We start from the raw sequence: 18324 nt of genomic DNA, 5'->3' as shown, positions 1-18324 counted from the left end.
CTCTATAGGTGGCACACACTGTATATTAAATTCATATTGGGCATATTTCTCTCAACGCTGTCATTTTTCCCCGATTTTCTTGTATGTCATTGGTTAGCAACTATAATGACTGCAGCTGGAAAGATTGACAAATATAGATAGGAATTCTACTATTATAGTTGGTATAGTTTTATTTTGTTTCTAAAGTGCTGGAGCTATATATTTTGACTTTGGTTTTTTCCTAAAGAAAAGTCTGCACACCCTTATTGGAAATGTAGGTTTTCGTGAAGTAAACCCTGAGATTAAATAAATCACGTCTGACATTTGTCCACCTGTAATGTGACATAAAACTAAATAGAAATTTATGTGACATACAAAACCTACATTAGCCTGGTTGCAAACCTGTGCTCACCCCTAAGCTAATACGTTGTGGGACCTTTAGATGGTAGCACCACAGAGACAATAGGCTGAATGTCCTGTACTGTATCATGTGTTGAGGTTACATCTAATCATCTAGTTCTCCTCTGTACAGGAAGAAGAGAACAGTGTCTACAGGAGCTCCGGACTTCCACGGTCTCCTCCACAACATCTGCACCCAACAGAGATGTCCTGACACAGAGCCGGACGGATGAAAGACATAAGCCCACCGAGGGTCCAGTACCGGATTTTCCAGACTCATATGGTACAACACAAAGATGTCACAGATATAGATATATTCTTTATACTGATGCTCTAGATCCTGTAGATAAATAGACATGTATATATTTAGATACTGTTGATAAATACTGTAGATAGATACATACTGTATATAGATACAGTAGATAGATAGATACAGTAGGTAGATAGATAGATAGATAGATAGATAGATGGATGGATGGATGGATGGATGGATAGATAGATAGATAGATAGATAGATAGATAGATAGATAGATAGATAGATAGATAGATAGATAGATAGATAGATATCCACTCCATATACACAAACACAATTTTTCAAATAGGGACATAATAAGCAAAAAAGAGAATTGGCCTCATGGAGAAGGTGTCTGACAAATCTGATTTGCCCCATACAATGATGAAGGGGTACCGATTCCATTATACCATACCACTGTTATCCAAATACAGTGTGAAACCATTGGCTGCAGTGATGATACACAATAATTATGCAGTATAACTCACCAGCTATAAATTAATCCAATCGAGCTGTCCGATGTGCTGTCCGATGGCCACGCGTGAGCAGAATCAAGCCTAGGAGAGAGGAAAAGTGTAGGATTATGGATCTGGTGAGAGGAGATCTCTTCACAGGTGGTGGTCACTGCCCTTGAAGTAGGGGGTGTAGTCGAGAACAATACAGGGGATAGGAGAGGGTGGTGATCAGAGAAGCAAGTTGAAGGGGGTAGAAAAAAGTAATGGGTTTGGTTGACTGGGTGGATATTAGGGACTGAAAGTCGGTTTGCCTGGGAAGAGAGAGCATGGTATAGTATTTATTTCAGATATCACCCATAGCACTTGTAGGCACTGATAGGTATAGACGGCAAATCACCTATGCAGGTGTCTGGTCTGCTTGGAGCACCGTTTGGATCTCCGGAGACAATGTGTGCGGTGGCTGAGGCTGCGTGATCTAAGGATGAGTTCAGTGCAATGTTGTTAAAAGACGGCAGCATCAAGAGACAGTATAAATAAAATAAACACAAATATATATGTTCCTTCATATATACAAGTAGCCAGCACATCAATAAATTATCCAAAGCTGTTAACTCATCAACATATGATGCTATACATACGGAACAGCAGAGATAAAGCCAACTACAGCTGAAGCTACATTACTGTATATAGAATGTGTACAGTATGTGTTATTAGTAGTCTTTTTTTTTACAGAGCAACTAAATTGTTTTTTTTGTGGCCCTTTAACAGCTGAGCTCCTGTTACTTCTCAGCTAAGGAACAATAGGTTGATATTTATGATTTGTTATGTGTTGGGAGTTACATGTAACCATCTTTGACTCCTGCAGGGACAAGTCCACCTGTAAAGACATCACACACTGAATCTCCGGAAGTTTTGTTCAATGTCTCCAATGAGAAGCTCCCAACAACAACCGCAGCCAATAAAGAGGTCTCCACCCATAGACGGAATGGTAAAAGTCAAACACCCAGTGAAGCTATGGAAGCAGATGTGCCTACCACGCTGAAATCCGGACTCAGCATTACATTGTTAGACTCAAACATGAATGGCAATGACCGCCTGCACGGTACAGCACATTAAATATATCATACTCTACTGCGTAACCTACTGTGATCTCTATTGCCTAATCTACTGTGATCTCTATTGCCTAACCTACTGTGATCTCTATTGCCTAACCTACTGTGATCTCTATTGCCTAACCTACTGAGATCTCTACTGCCTAACCTACCGTTATCTATACTACCTAATCCACTGTGATCTCTACTGCCTAACCCACTGTGATCTCTACAGCCTAATCTACTGGGATCTCTACTGCCTAACCCACTGTGATCTCTACTGCCTAAACTATTGTGATCTCTACAGACAAACCCACTATGATCTCTACTGCCTAACCCACTGTGATCACTACTGCCTAACCTACTGTGATCTCTATTGCCTAACCTACTGTGATCTCTACTGCCTAACCCACTGTGATCTCTACTGCCTAACCTACTGTGATCTCTACTGCCTAACCTACTGTGATCTCTACTGCCTAACCCACTGTGATCTCTACTGCCTAACCTACTGTGATGTCTACTGCCTAACCCACTGCGATCTCTACTGGCTTACCTACTGTGTTCTCTACTTCCTAACCTGCTGTGATCTCTACTGCCTAACCTACTGTGATCTCTACTGCCTAACCTACTGTGATGTCTACTGCCTAACCTTCTGTGATTTCTACTGCCTAGTTGTCTGTGATTTCTACTGCCTAACCCACAGGTTTATCTTCTGCCTAACCCACTGTGATCTCTACTGCCTAACCCACTGTGATCTCTACTGCCAAACCCACTGTGATCTCTACTGCCTAACCCACTGTGATCTCTACTGCCTAACCGACTGTGATCTCTACAGCCTAACCTACTGTGTTCTCTATTGCCTAACCCACTGTGATCTCTACTGCCTAGCCTACTGTGATCTCTACTGCCTAAGCCACTGTGATCTCTACTGCCTAAGCCACTGTGATCTCTACTGCCTAACCCACTGTGATCTTTACTGCCTAACCCACTGTGATCTCTACTGCCTAGCCTACTGTGATATCTACTGCCTAACCCACTGTGATTTCTACTGCCTAACCCACTGTGATGTCTACTGCCTAACCCACTGCGATCTCTACTGGCTTACCTACTGTGTTCTCTACTTCCTAACCTGCTGTGATCTCTACTGCCTAACCTACTGTGATCTCTACTGCCTAACCTACTGTGATGTCTACTGCCTAACCTTCTGTGATTTCTACTGCCTAGTTGTCTGTGATTTCTACTGCCTAACCCACAGGTTTATCTTCTGCCTAACCCACTGTGATCTCTACTGCCTAACCCACTGTGATCTCTACTGCCAAACCCACTGTGATCTCTACTGCCTAACCCACTGTGATCTCTACTGCCTAACCGACTGTGATCTCTACAGCCTAACCTACTGTGTTCTCTATTGCCTAACCCACTGTGATCTCTACTGCCTAGCCTACTGTGATCTCTACTGCCTAAGCCACTGTGATCTCTACTGCCTAAGCCACTGTGATCTCTACTGCCTAACCCACTGTGATCTTTACTGCCTAACCCACTGTGATCTCTACTGCCTAGCCTACTGTGATATCTACTGCCTAACCCACTGTGATTTCTACTGCCTAACCCACTGTGATTTCTACTGCTTAACCCACTGTGATCTCTACTGCCTAACCTACTGTGATCTCTACTGTCTAATCCACTGTGATCTCTACTGCCTAACCCAATGTGATCGCAACTGCCTAACCCACTGTGATCTGTACTGCCTAACCCACTGTGATCTCTACTGCCTAGCCTACTGTGATCTCTACTGCCTAACCTACTGTGATCTCTACTGCCTAACCCACTGTGATCTCTACTGCCTAACCCACTATGATCTCTACTGCCTAACCTACTGTGATCTCGACTGCCTAACCTACTGTGATCTCTACTGCCTAACCTTCTGTGATCTCTACTGCCTAACCCACTGTGATCTCTACTGCCTAACCTACTGTGATCTCTACTGCCTAACCCACTGTGATCTTTACTGCCTAACCCACTGTGATCTCTACTGCTTAGCCTACTGTGATCTCTACTGCCTAACCCACTGTGATTTCTACTGCTTAACCCACTGTGATTTCTACTGCTTAACCCACTGTGATCTCTACTGCCTAACCTACTGTGATCTCTACTGCCTAACCCAATGTGATCTCTACTGCCTAACCTACTGTGATCTCTATTGCCTAAACCACTGTCATCTCTACTGCCTAACCTACTGTGATCTCTACTGTCTAATCCACTGTGATCTCTACTGCCTAACCCAATGTGATCGCTACTGCCTAACCCACTGTGATCTGTACTGCCTAACCCACTGTGATCTCAACTGCCTAGCCTACTGTGATCTCTGCTGCCTAACCTACTGTGATCTCTACTGCCTAACCCACTATGATCTCTACTGCCTAACCCACTGTGATCTCTACTGAATAACCCACTGTGATCTCTACTGCATAACCTACTGTAATCTCTACTGCCTACCCTACTGTGATTTCTACTGCCTACCCTACTGTGATTTCTACTGCCTAACCCACTGTGATTTCTACTGCCTAACCCACTGTGATTTTTACTGCCTAACCCACTGTGATCTCTACTGCCTAACTAACTGTGATCTCTACTGCCTAACCCACTGTGATTTCTACTGCCTAACTAACTGTGATCTCTACTGTTTAACCCACTGTGATTTCTTCTGCCTAACCTACTGTGATCTCTACTGCCTAACCTACTGTGATCTCTACTGCCTAACCCACTATGACCTCTACTGCCTAACCCACTGTGATCTTTACTGCCTAACCCACTGTGATCTCTACTGCCTAGCCTACTGTGATCTCTACTGCCTAACCCACTGTGATTTCTACTGCCTAACCCACTGTGATTTCTACTGCTTAACCCACTGTGATCTCTACTGCCTAACCTACTGTGATCTCTACTGTCTAATCCACTGTGATCTCTACTGCCTAACCCAATGTGATCGCTACTGCCTAACCCACTGTGGTCTGTACTGCCTAACCCACTGTGATCTCTACTGCCTAGCCTACTGTGATCTCTACTGCCTAACCTACTGTGATCTCTACTGCCTAAGCCACTGTGATCTCTACTGCCTAACCCACTGTGATCTTTACTGCCTAACCCACTGTGATCTCTACTGCCTAACCCACTGTGATCTTTACTGCCTAACCTACTGTGATCTCTACTGCCTAACCCAATGTGATCTCTACTGCCTAACCCAATGTGATCTCTACTGCCTAACCTACTGGGTCCTCTTACCTCTCTCTCTGTCTGCTACTGGTCAGCCTCATTGTATTACTATTTTTTTCCCAATTGTAAAACACAACTGTTAATAAATAAATTAATGACACTTTGCCATAACTAAGGGGTGCAAATCACACATATGAACCCATCAATTTCAGTCTTTTGTTTCCTGATGTCTCATCTTCTGTGTCTCTGCTGTCCTTCGACTAACACCTCTATGTACCCATTATTCTCCTCCTACCTCACAGACAGCGGACTATACGAAGGTGAAAATGCGGGAAAGATGAAACAGATGCAGACAACCATAATCTCATTAATTGTAATTATTCTCTTAATTGCGGCTGTTGGCACTGCCATATGGTGCCGGAGGAGGAGACACAAATGTAATTTGCCTTTCGAAGAAAGAAATGTGGAATATTCTTTTGCACCATCAGAAGACTCCACAGTATGAAGGTCATGGAGGCGAGAGTTGAGCAGGAGTAATGTTCTGTACTGAGTTGAAGCTGGATGTTACAGCTCTGGTAACAGTCTTCTTACACAGACCTGGTCTACAGAATGTGGATGGTTTCCATAAATCTCCATGGCGAAACTTGTTCTGAATGTTGGTCACTCATCCACTGACAATTGAACCCAGAGGGGCAATGTGGCTACAGTGACGGTGTGTTTTTGTATAGTCAACTACGGGTTCATAAAACCTTGCTCATTATTCCATAAATGTACATAGCCGGAGATAATCACACCCACTAATCCGCAATAGATAAAATTTAAGTTAGCAGAATACACACAATCCTTACACCGTTCCAAAACAAGAAACTGTGGCCTTTGGTTCCAGGTCAGCACCCAACCTGTGCATTATAAAAAATATGAAATAGCTGATAAAGAGAGTCTGGAAGCAGAATATAGAACAGGTAGCAACCTGTAGCTCTCTCTTGCTATTATAAGAATGCTGAGACTTGTAGTTCCCCAACACTTGGGGACATATGTGTTGGCTGTATCTATTATCTTGGTTGTCCTTTTTACAGTATGCCTAAGCCTAATTTAAAAGAAAAACACACACACTTAAATAAACACAATCGCCTGTGAAACATGGCGGCTGGTGGAGGTGGTGGCGTTGGTGCTTACTGGGTGACCCAGCGCAGCTGCAATTCTTCCTGAGGATAGATCCCAACATTATATTTATTTTGTTAACCTCCAACACAGACTGACCGTAGCCATGTGATGGGGTGCAGAAACACCATCGCTCTCAGATGATGTACTCGTATGAAAAAATATATACCGGTACTCACCTAAACTGCTGAAAGTCTTGTCGCCAAGCTAGTGTCGCACTGGCCTATCACTGTAGATCAATGCCTACAATGATCAGGCCACATACCTAATGGTCAGATTACCAGTAGACATGGTGGAACCGGCATTAGATGTAATAAAATCTACACAAAGGTTATGAATTAATTTACAGTAGGCCACAAATGCGTAGATATTGGGAATATAATTTCGTATATCAGTATCTTTATTACCAGGTCGACTTTATAGGAAACGTTTAGCTGTAATGTACTAGCTGCATCACTAATGAGATCTGGGAGACAGGACGCCCCCTTGTGGATAGAAATGGAAACGTAGGCTGTCACTGTAATTTAAGGGGTTGTACAAACTTTTTTTGTTGTTTTTTATTTTCTGTAGCTCTTTATAAAAATAAAATGAAACAAAGAGGCATGCAATATACTGCACTGATGATCTACTTTCCGTGTATTCTCCATTTAGAAACCATACTTTGCACTTTGCTAATGTAGAATGTTGTATTGTCTAATAACAGAAGACCTGCAGCAGGCAACGGTTAAATTATCACGTAACGTGATGGGAAAAAAGCAGGGACTTTGAACGAGACATTACACATACAAAAAAAATACTTAAAAATATAAAGGTTAATGTAGGCTACAGAGACTTTAAGTTGCATGTCTAGGGATCTCGTGGCTGGACCACGCGTGGTCTTGAAGCATAAGGACAATAATGGCTGTTGATAATTCATATGCCATTAACTATGTGTTTGTTTATTTGTTTATTAAACTGAAGTTTTTTTAAGCAAATTGCTACATACTAAAATTTTGAATGATTTTATATGTGTTTGTTAGGGTGCTTCTATGGCTCTTTTATGAAATGATTGACTTATTAAATACAATCTATTTTTATTAACTGTATCAGTCTTTTCATTAATAATAATTATAAGAATAATAATTATAAGAAAAAAAAACAAATACTTTTGGCTCCAGTGGAACCTTGTCCATATGATAATGAAACAAAAACAAAAAAATACAATTTGCAACAAATTCCCATTAGTATTTTGTTCAGCAAGAATTAAACCACACATGGATAGTTAATGATGTTAAATGAAGCCCTATTTCTTCAGAAGATCCTTTTATAGCAGTGACACATAACCTGTCTCTGCCAGTCTTGATCTTGATAATGAGATTATGAAATTTGTGACTATAAGGAAGTGAAATATGTGACATTTGTGCTGTGAGACAGTTGTTCCTCTTTCTATATTATTATTTCACACGCGGAGTCATTAAAGAACAACATGATATTTTTTTAAAGAAGGAAACATCAGATTAATATATATGTATATATATATATATATATATATATATATATACACACACACTGTAGCCATCATTAGGCCCGCCCTCTTTACAGGAAAAACCCGCTATTTATGGGTCCGCAAGGAGGGGGCGGGTCTAAATTACGTGATTCTTATCTTTGACATACCCACAAATTTCCTGTAAAATCTCCCCATCCTGTCCACTTCACTTGGAAGTGAGCAGGATGTGGGAGATCTTCCTACTCTTTTGGGGGTGCGGGTGGATACCTGACAAATTGTGAGCCTCCCACAACTTTCGGGAGAGTAGGCAAGTATAAAATGTGTACAGGTTTGTAGTTGCAGCAAAGTTCCAGTACACACCAACGGATGCCCTGAGACAATGAACAGCCCAATTGCGTAACCAGTGAAGTGGTTGTATTGGTGTTATATGTGATAGAGCCGTACTCACTGTTAAGACACTGGTTTGATGGAGTGAAGCTTCAGTGGAGCAGGGCGATATACAACTCACCAGTCGTTGACTGTATCTGGTGACCGGGAAGTGGTACAGGGATGCTGGAAGGCATTGTGGGTGGCTATAATACTCTCTGGAGCCAAGTGGGAGACGACTGTCTCCCACTGTGACACTGGACACATTGAGAAGATTACGCTATACATGTGCTGCAGCCATCTTGGAACAGGGAATGAAACTTCAGGAGGAAGAAAATGCATTGTACACAGTAGAGCTCTCCACTTTCAACTTCCCCCCTCGTTGCAAGTTTCTCCATATTACAAAAACATTAGATCAAAGCTGTTCTGTAGCAACCTGTATAAAAAAGAGGGATAAGAACATAAGAAAACATCAACATATCATGTAACAGTTGCAATCTTTTTGGTAGATACATCAGCAGGAGTCTCCCCACTGACAGCATAGGCCATTAAAAACAGTATTTTGAGCCACAAAGTCTTCTTCACTTGTAACCTTTTTTTAAATCTTGCAATGTCTCTTTACCTATCTTGGATTTCCATTCACACCAATCAGACTTTAACTTTGGCTTCTGGATGTCTTGAGGCTCACTGAATGCAATATTTGCAAATTCCTCATCATAACTCTTAGGTGGCTTGCTGATAGTTGATATTACAGAAGGCCTTTTCTGTGGTTAAATTTCCATGCTGGTAGCCTCTGGTTCAGGTACATCTTCTGCATATCAACTTACAACTTTTCTGAAAATTAGGCTGTTTCTTTGAATATAACATCTCTTGACTTGACAAGCTTTCTGGTACTTGGGTTCCATAATCTGTAGTCTTTACTTTCATGACAGTAGTCAAGCATGATGCACTTTACCGATTTTGAATCCAGCTTGTATCTTCCTTTCTTTTGGTATGTATAAGCTGTACTTCCAAAAGTTCTGAGATGCTTTATACTTGGTTTTCTCTTTGACCTGGCTTCAATAGGTGTTATGTCATTTAGGACAACTGTAGGAGAATGTTTTTTGCGATAAACTGCTGTAGACACAGCTTGTGCCCAAAACTGCTTGTCTAGGCCTGCGTCCTTTGGCATGCATCTTGCTTTCTCCACTCGTGTACAGTTTGCTCATTCACTAACACCATTTTGCTCAAGTGTATAGGCAATGGTCAATTGATGCTCTATTCCATACATTCCTAAGAATAATTCCACCTCTCTGTTTAGATATTCTTCACCATTAAAAGATCTCAGGGTCATGATTCTGTGACCAATTTGATTTTCTACAAGGTTCCTAAAGACTGAAATCTTTTTTTCTACTTTAGATTTATCTGTGATAATATCTAAGTGTATTATTCTTGTGAAGTCATCTATAAATGTCACAAAGTATATGTATCCACTTACTGACTCTACTTCCACTGGACCACACACATCTGTTTGCACTATCTTAAGTGGTGCTGTAGCTCTGCTTTTTGAATCAGGAAATGGCTGGTGACTTTGTTTTCCTGAGATACATCTCTCACATACAGGTATCTCTGTCTCAGTCACTGACATTCCTGTGACCATCCCATTCTGTAGCTTTTGAACAGTCTTGTATCCAAGGTAATCAAATCCTCTGTGCCAGAGTTCCAGTGACTGACTCAGTTGACATCATTGCATAACAGTGGTGTGCATCAAGAATGTACAATTGCTGACACCTTGTGCCTATGATGGTCCCTTTTTTGTTTCACACAATGCACTTTCCTTTAGTAAAGTGAACTCTGTGGCCTCTCTACTTTAGGACACCGATGGCTATAAGATTTGTTCCCATTTCTAGCACATAAAACTTTTCTACTTTTGCAGCTGTAAGCAATTGACTGTCAATCCCTTTAATTGTGATAGGGTCACATTTGGTTTACTCTGTATTCCTCATTGCAGCTGAAATGCTTTGTTGCACCTAACTTTGTGCAGTTATCTGTAACTCTCAGGTCTTTGTCATTGCATTTCGTGCTTTCTATAGGATTCATTCTTTTTCTTTCACTGAAATGTTTTGTGACAACTGTAGCATTTTGAACTTACTGTGTGTAATGCAGTACTCTCGACACTTGACTCACATGACATGTGTTCTTGGAAGTGTAATAATTTAGCTCTGTATCTGGTTAACTTTTCTATTTTTGCCTCCAATGCCACAACTAGGAAGTCAAACTCAGGTGTTAAGTTCTGTAGCATAATTGTAGCAATCTCTTCATCATCTACTCTCACTCCAAAAAACAATAGTTGCTGAAAAACAGACACCATTTTGTCAATGTAATCACTCATACTGCTGCATTCAAATAACTTGGTATTGTATAACACATGTCTTAAATGAATTGTTCTCATGAGTCCTCCATCTTGGTGTGCAGCCTGCAGTGCTGTCCACATGTCCTTTGCTGATTCCTTCCCATGTATAATAGAGTACACATGTAGCTCTACACTTAAGCCTATGGTACCCATGGTTTTCTCTATAGCATTTGGGCTAGGAACTGCACCTGGGCCTACTGTGGCTTTCCACAACCTTTCACACTTTCATTGCAATTCTATAGCAAACTTCCCTGTTGTATAGTTTTCTGCAGCTTTAAACTTGATAAACTCCATCATGGATGTAGCTCCTGTGTGTATGGGAATGGGCCTCAGGCTGCACACCATGAACATATATATGTAATTGGAGGTGCTACCTGTGGAGACAATTGATATATGCACAAAAAAAGAAGTACAGGTGCTCAACTCCAAATTAACTGATTGTATATAAATAAACACATTTTTGCAATGAATAGAGGTTTTTAGCATAATCTTGGCCAAGGTTATGGGCCTACCCACCATATCCGGGTAACCTTTGTCGGTTAGGTCCCTAACATACTAGGATTCAAATCCAGAGCGCAGGACACCCCCAAACTGGCCCAGCTAAGCCACCCCAGGGCACCGCCATAGTAGGAAAAGTGCAGTGTAAAAGAGATAGTTAAGAGCAGACTAGGCTGCATATAAAGAATGATACTAAAAAGTGAAATACATATATAATAAACAGTGAAGGGTTAAAGTGTGTTATAATGCGGTGTCCTGAAACAGATCAGCCAAAGCAATCCAGGGGGACCCACGCCCCAAAAATGAACCAAAGCTGCACCAAACAGTCTAAATATTTGCAAGATTATGCTAAAAACCTCTATTCATTGCAAAAATGTGTTTATTTATATACAATCAGTTAATTTGGAGTTGAGCACCTGTACTTCTTTTTTTGTGCATATATCAATTGTCTCAACAGGTAGCACCTCCAATTAGATATATATGTTCAAGGTGTGCAGCCTGAGGCCCATTTCCCATATAAACTCAATCAGTGCATTGTTTTGCACACCTGGAAAGCCTGAGACACTTTCCACTCAGACTAGCACCATTATTACATTGGTTAGAGCGTGGAGTCTTGCATTGTAATATGCACACCAGTCAGAGGCACAATATAGGTAAGTCCTGCAAATATTTAGACGTTTAGTGCAGCTTTGGTTCATTTTTGGGGCGTGGGTCCCCCTGGATTGCTTTGGTTGATCTGTTTCATGGCACCGCATTATAACACATTTTTCCTTTATAAAACATTTTAACCCTTCACTGTTTGTTTATTATATATGTATTTCACTTTTTATTTTCATTCTTTATATGCAGCCTAGGCCGCTCTTAACTATCTCTTTTACACTGCACATTTCTAACTATGGCGGTGCCCTGGGGCGGCTTAGCTGGGCCGGTTTGGGGGTGTCCTGCACTCTGGATTTGAATCCTAGTACTGTATGTTAGGGACCTACCTGACAGAGGTTACCCAGATGCGGTGGGTAGGCCCATAACCTTGGCCAAGATTATGCTAAAAACCTCTATTCATTGCAAAAATGTATTTATATACAATCAGTTAATTTGGAGTTGAGCACCTGTACTTCTTTTTTTTTTTTTTTTGTGCAGCTCCTGTGTGTATGCTCCTCATAGATATATCTATGCAGCTTCTGTGCACTAATCAGCTTCAGGGCTGTCACACTGTGATGGAAACACTCTGTGCTGTCCAAGGGTGGATTGGGCCACCGGGAAACCGGGCTGGGCCGGTCCCCTCAGTGGCCAGCGGCCAGCCATCACTTGCCCATCCCCCTCTGCCGCGATCGGAGCTCAGCTCCGATCGGGTAGCTCTATACTTCTGCAATGTATGCGCAAACGCTGCTGAGCTGTCGGGGGAGCTGCTGTGGCAGCGCTGCTCCTCCCACAAGCCTTTGCGGAGCCTGTCAGTCACCACTGATGGCTCCGCCTCCGTTCCACCCCTCTGTGGTCCGGCTCCCCACTTCCAGGTAGCAGCCTGCACAGTGCACACATGAGCCTGGCACACAGGCTGGGGCACACAGGGGCAGCTGAGACACACACAGGCTGGGGGGAATGAGAATGAGACACACTGGGGCTGGGGGAATGAGGCTGAGACACACACTGGGGCTGGGGGAATGGGGTTGAGACACACTGACTGGGGCTGGGGGGAATGAGGCTGAGAGCTACAGGTGGGCCTGGGTATGGAGAGGCGCTGGGGGTCCTGGAGAGAGACATATGGGATCCAGGAGAGAGACATGGAGGCCTGGAGAAGGAGAAACACAGAGAGCCTTGAGAACAACAGGGGGCCTGAGGATGGAGAGATGTAAGGGGGTCTGGAGTAACACGGGGGTCTGGAAAGACACAGAAATTGTTTGATCAGGGAAATTCACAATTTGCCCTGCACAAACACTGCTATTACTATACATTATCTGGTTATGATGATGACATTGGTTATATTTCTACGTAAACAGGCATCTTCCAGACAGTGTGATCTACATGAATAGTGAATACCGGCTTTTCCCTGTTGCAGAGAAACCGCCATATAGGTAAGAAAATAGAATTCCAAACTGACTGGCCTGTACCTAGTGCAGAGGGATGGGGGTCCCCAAAAAGAGTGTATCATTCACCAAGATTTCTGTTGCCGACCCTGCTCCCTTCAATGGCTTGCAAAAGCCCCTCCAGGGCCTAAGAAGAAGGAGTATCCTGCCCACCTCCACAGACCCAGCTCCCTCAACAGACCCACCCCCATAACGGCTGCTTCCAGAAATTTCCCGGGCTGATTTTCCATCCCAATCCGCCCCTGGTGCTGTCCTTACCCTGTGTCCTGTAGCAGCCAGGGACGCCGGGAGGGGAGGGGGGAGCAGGTACAAATTACCCGGGCAGAGGCCCGGTGGGGGCCCGTGTCCAGCACTGCTCCCCCTCCCTCTTAAGTCACAGCAGCCCAGCACACGCTGCTGTGTGCTGGGCTGCACTGGGAGACTGCTCGTGGCAGTCTCCAATGCCTATGGGGGGAACGATCATGCTGATCGCACCCCCCATTGGCTGTGCACCGGGCTAAGGGGCACACAGCTCCCCCCTTCCCAGCGCGCAATAATATTTTTTAACATTCTTTTCTAAGGGAGCACCTCCCGCGATTAGGCCATGCCCCCTGTCACCTGTGCCCGGCGCGGCTCTCGCCGGCCCTGGTAGCAGCCTGTGTCTTGTATGTGCCTAAAAATTGGCGCCTGTGTTCTGCCACGGGGTATTGTAGTAGCTGTGTGCCTGGGCCAATAACCTGTTAGAAACATGTGTGTACAGGTGTGTTAGTGTAGCAGAATTCCAGTATACACCAGCGAATGTCCTGAGACAACGAACAGCCCAATTCCTTAACCAGTGAAGTGCTTTTATTGTTGTTATGTGAGACACAGCCGTACTCACTGTTATACACTGGTTTCATGAAAAGGGGCAGGGTGATTTACAGCTCACCAGCCACTGAGTGTATCTGGTGGGCTGGTCACGGTACAGGGATGCTGGAAGGCTTTGTGGGTGTGGTGATACTGGGGTCTCTCTGGAGCTAAGACCCATATTCAATTAGAGGCAAAATTCTGAGATTCGCAAAAAAGTATCGCCGATTGCGACTTTTCGCTTATCGGAAAAGTATCACTGTATTCAATTCCATCCTCTTTTCACGTACGCTACAACGCAATGCAATGTAATAGGTGAAAAAGAGTCGCCTCTGAATAGGTGGAGAAAAGAAGTGCAACATTTTGGTATGGGGGTGCAAAGGTGGGGAAACCACTCAGAACCCTTGGGACAGTCCCCCAACGGACAACTGAGTCAAAAAAAATCCCCCCAAAAAACTTAAGAACACCCCAAAAAAGTACTTTGAATTTGGGGGCGAAAAAGTGCAAAGTGGGGGGACAAGTTTGTAAACTAGCAAAATAAGGTTCTGGGGGTGCTCTAAGAAGGGGTCAAGTGTTTTGGGATTGTAGGTGCATTTTTGGGGTTGTCATTTCAATTTATTTAAAAGTTCACTTTAGAGACATTAAAATATGCTTGCACCCATTTTCAGGTACCCCAAATTTGACAACACAACTTATTTTCACCTAAAAATACTGCTTTATGCTAGTCTTCACCACTTGAGCAAATACGCTAATTAGTGGCAATCGTGCGAACTTAAGTACCCCAAACAGTTTTATTAGGGCTAATCGGGCACTACTACATTGATCCCCAATGTTTCTGCAGCCTATTGGGGGGGGGTTCAGTCTGATTTCCCCAATTGTGACACCACTTTTTGCATGTTTTGACTTCGCGTGCCTCCGTTTTTGCGTCCTTTGGAATTGAATACGGCGAATAGCGGGGGCACGCACGATAAGTTTCCGGGGCTAAAATAGTGTAGGAGAAAACTCCGGCAGGTGAAACTTTATCGCGGCTGCGAAACTGAGTGAATACCGCCCTAAGTGGGAGATTACTGTTTCCCACTGCGACACTGAACACCAGAGCCGTAACTAGACATTTTGGTGCCCTGTGCGAGAAAGAGCATTGGTGCCCCCCCCCCCCAAGGCTCAATTACTCCCCACTGACACATTTAGTCTGCGTCCCCCCACCCCACACACACACAGACACACACCAAGGCTCTATATTGTATATGCAATGTAGAGCCTTACAATGATAGCCTGATAATAATCAATAACCCCCAGGGGTTATTGTATGTATATATATATATATATATATATATATGCAGCACGGACCTGCTGGACGACAATGCTGGACCTATCATTCAATGGGACCTGCTAGTGCTGGAAATGGCCGCCGCCACAGGACCCGTCACTGTGACTGGGACACGCAGTGCTGACGTTGCACTGCAGCCGCCTGCTGCACCTGATCCAACATCTCCTCACCCTAGGACTGTGCGGCACTGGGTGACACGATGCAGTGGCAAGGCTGCTAGCTGCTGATTTTGACCAGAGCTCACCACGTTATTAAAATATATATATCAGCAGGCGCCCTGCGTATATAGAGATTGCGATGGGCGGCTGGTTCCGTCCTCAGGGCTGTTGCGCTCTGTACGGAGGCACCGGCCGCACCACCCTAGTTACGGCCCCGCTGAGCACAGTGACAATTTTATGCTGTGCATGCACAGTATCGACGTTCGGCAGCCATCTTGGAACAAAGAATGAAACCTCCATTAACGCATGCAGGGAGAGGTTCTGAGTACTTAGAAAGCCCCCCCTGTCTACTGATCCATCATCGCAGTTGACCAATGGTTTTTTAAATGTATTTGAGATGGAGGAGCTCTGAACTGCTTTGTACCTTGCAGACAGAAGAGAGATCACTGTGGCTGGGTTACTGGGGCAGTGCTCCAGAGAGACTGTAGCCCCATTATGGTAGAGTTGTGTAGTAGGTTCTATGTGCAGCGATTGCCTGTTAGTAACTGTACTATTCCTTAGCAATTATTTTAAACATAGATATCTCTTTTTGATAGAAAATAAAGGTGCCCCCTGCTTCTTTCCAGTTGTCTTAGCCTAAGTGTTTCCACACTCACGGAGGCACCAGGTACCCTCAAGCTGGCCCATAAGGCATACTTGCCTACCCTGCCGATTTGGTCGGGGGCCTCCCGACTGCCGTCGACCCCTCCTATCCCCCCGCAATTACAGGTAAAACCCCCACAGCGGGGGGTTGGGCGGTGACGCGATTCACGTGGAATCGCGTCATTTTGGCCCCGCCCCCTGCTGCACACTGCCTGTAATATCGGCAAACACTCGGCATCTGGCCGGCCCCGCTCCCGTTTGCTGGCCACGCCCCCCCCCAGTCATGCCGATCTGGCTGCTCCCTCCTGGAAGGGGCAGACAGATAGTCGGTATGTATGCCATAAGGCTGTCACAGAAAGCTGACTATTAGGGGTAAATTTACTAAAGTGAGAGATTTTCGAAGTGGAGATGTTGCCCATAGCAACCAATCAGATTCTAGCAGGGCCGTAACTAGGGTGGTGCAGCCAGTGCCATGGCACCAGGCTCCGCAGGGCAGGGGGCGCTGTTTGGACCTGTCAATTTTCCTGTTTATTATTATTCTCACTTGTAGCTTCCTCTTCCTTTATCCCCAGCATCTCCTGGCCTCCCCTAGCTCTCCCCCGGCCCATCCCCATGAGGCCATTCCCCTTTTTCGGATGCACTATCTTACAGTATGTCCCCATTTGAAAAATGAGGGGGGCACCAATGCTCTTTCTGGCACAGGGCACCAAAAAGTCTAGTTAAGGCTCTGGATTCTAGCTGTTATCTTTTGGGAAGGTGCTAGTTAAATGCTAAGTAGAACCTGATTGGTTGCTATGGGCAACATCTCAACTTCTAAAAACTCTCACTTTAGTAAATAAACCCCTTAGCCTCATGGGTTATTGTAGTGCAGACAGTGGGCCTTATTCAGCAGTGCACTGCTGAACGCAGATTCCCTATGATCGGGCATTTGCGCAGGCGCATGAGCCGTTCTGCGCATGTGCAGAACGGGTCTGCAATCCCGCATGCAAACTGGCAGCAGACTGTCAGTGATTGACGGGCAGGGGGTGGCGCTGCCCTCCGAAACCTTTCATGGCCAACGGGGGGAGGTAAGAAGCCAGGATCTCCGTCTCCTTCCTCTCATCGGCAGCAGCTGGCTGTGTGACCCCGTGGGTCACCTTTGCTGGCCGATGTTCAGCAGAGTATCCGATGCTGCGTTGGACAGCGCAGCTCGGAGACGTAATGCAGGAGGAGGCGTGATGCCTGCATTAACATATCTGCACAGACGGAATAGCTAAGCTGCTGACTCAGGCCCTGTGTTCCTATGTGTATCACAGGGAGGAATTGGGCACTTACCAGACTGGAAGCTTCCTCTTGCTCTGCTGCTAGGCCCCTGGGTTTGTACAAAGGTTTGTCAATGTAAATTAGCTTACTTAAGCACAGTGGGACTGATGCAGAGCTCAGCTGCACGTAGTATTACAGACAGATATTGCATCTCCTCTTGTGCAGAATGGTCGTGTCTGCGTCATCTACGCGCAAAGATCCAGAACTGATTTCCTCTGATCTCAAACATGTCCCATGCACCAGGTATAGGGCAGGAGAAAGTGCGTCTAGATAGTGACGGAGGCTACTTCCACAGGCAAATAGATAGGGGCAGTGCGGCTGCATAAGTTCTTGGACTCAGCACACATAATGGGCAAATGTCCGCATAGATTACGCTACAATTTTGCACAAAAAAAAATCACAAATTACATTCTTCCTAAAATAATTCAGTCTCCTTGTTCTTTTCTTCTCCGCACCCCATCATTGCTTGCAGATCACGTAGATACTGCAGGGGATGTGTAGTAATGTACTTGCACTGGGATGCTGAGCACTGCAGGGGATGTGTAGTAATATAATAGCACTGGGATGCTGAGCACTGCAGAGGATGTGTAGTAATGTACTTGTACTGGGATGCTGAGCACTGCAGGGGATGTGTAGTAATGCACTTGTACTGGGATG

General features: G+C 44.5%; 1 protein-coding gene across 1 annotated transcript in view; it reads left to right on the top strand.

The window, feature by feature from the left end:
- The window catches only part of LOC148507496 (uncharacterized), a 28147-nt gene extending 20521 nt beyond the window's left edge, over positions 1-7626 (top strand). Inside the window, exons 4-6 of the mRNA XM_088446063.1 lie at positions 512-661; positions 1991-2227; positions 5732-7626. Coding sequence (XP_088302189.1) covers positions 512-661; positions 1991-2227; positions 5732-5934 — 590 coding nt within the window. The 3' untranslated portion in view covers positions 5935-7626. The remainder of the gene's footprint in view (positions 1-511; positions 662-1990; positions 2228-5731) is intronic.
- Positions 7627-18324: the final 10698 nt, after the last annotated feature.

This window comes from Taudactylus pleione, unplaced genomic scaffold (assembly GCF_031769625.1).
Source record: "Taudactylus pleione unplaced genomic scaffold, aTauple2 ptg000393l, whole genome shotgun sequence".
NCBI classification, from domain to species: domain Eukaryota; kingdom Metazoa; phylum Chordata; class Amphibia; order Anura; family Myobatrachidae; genus Taudactylus; species Taudactylus pleione.
Note: the sequence above shows the minus strand (reverse complement) of the source record. Positions and strands in the feature narration are given on the sequence as shown.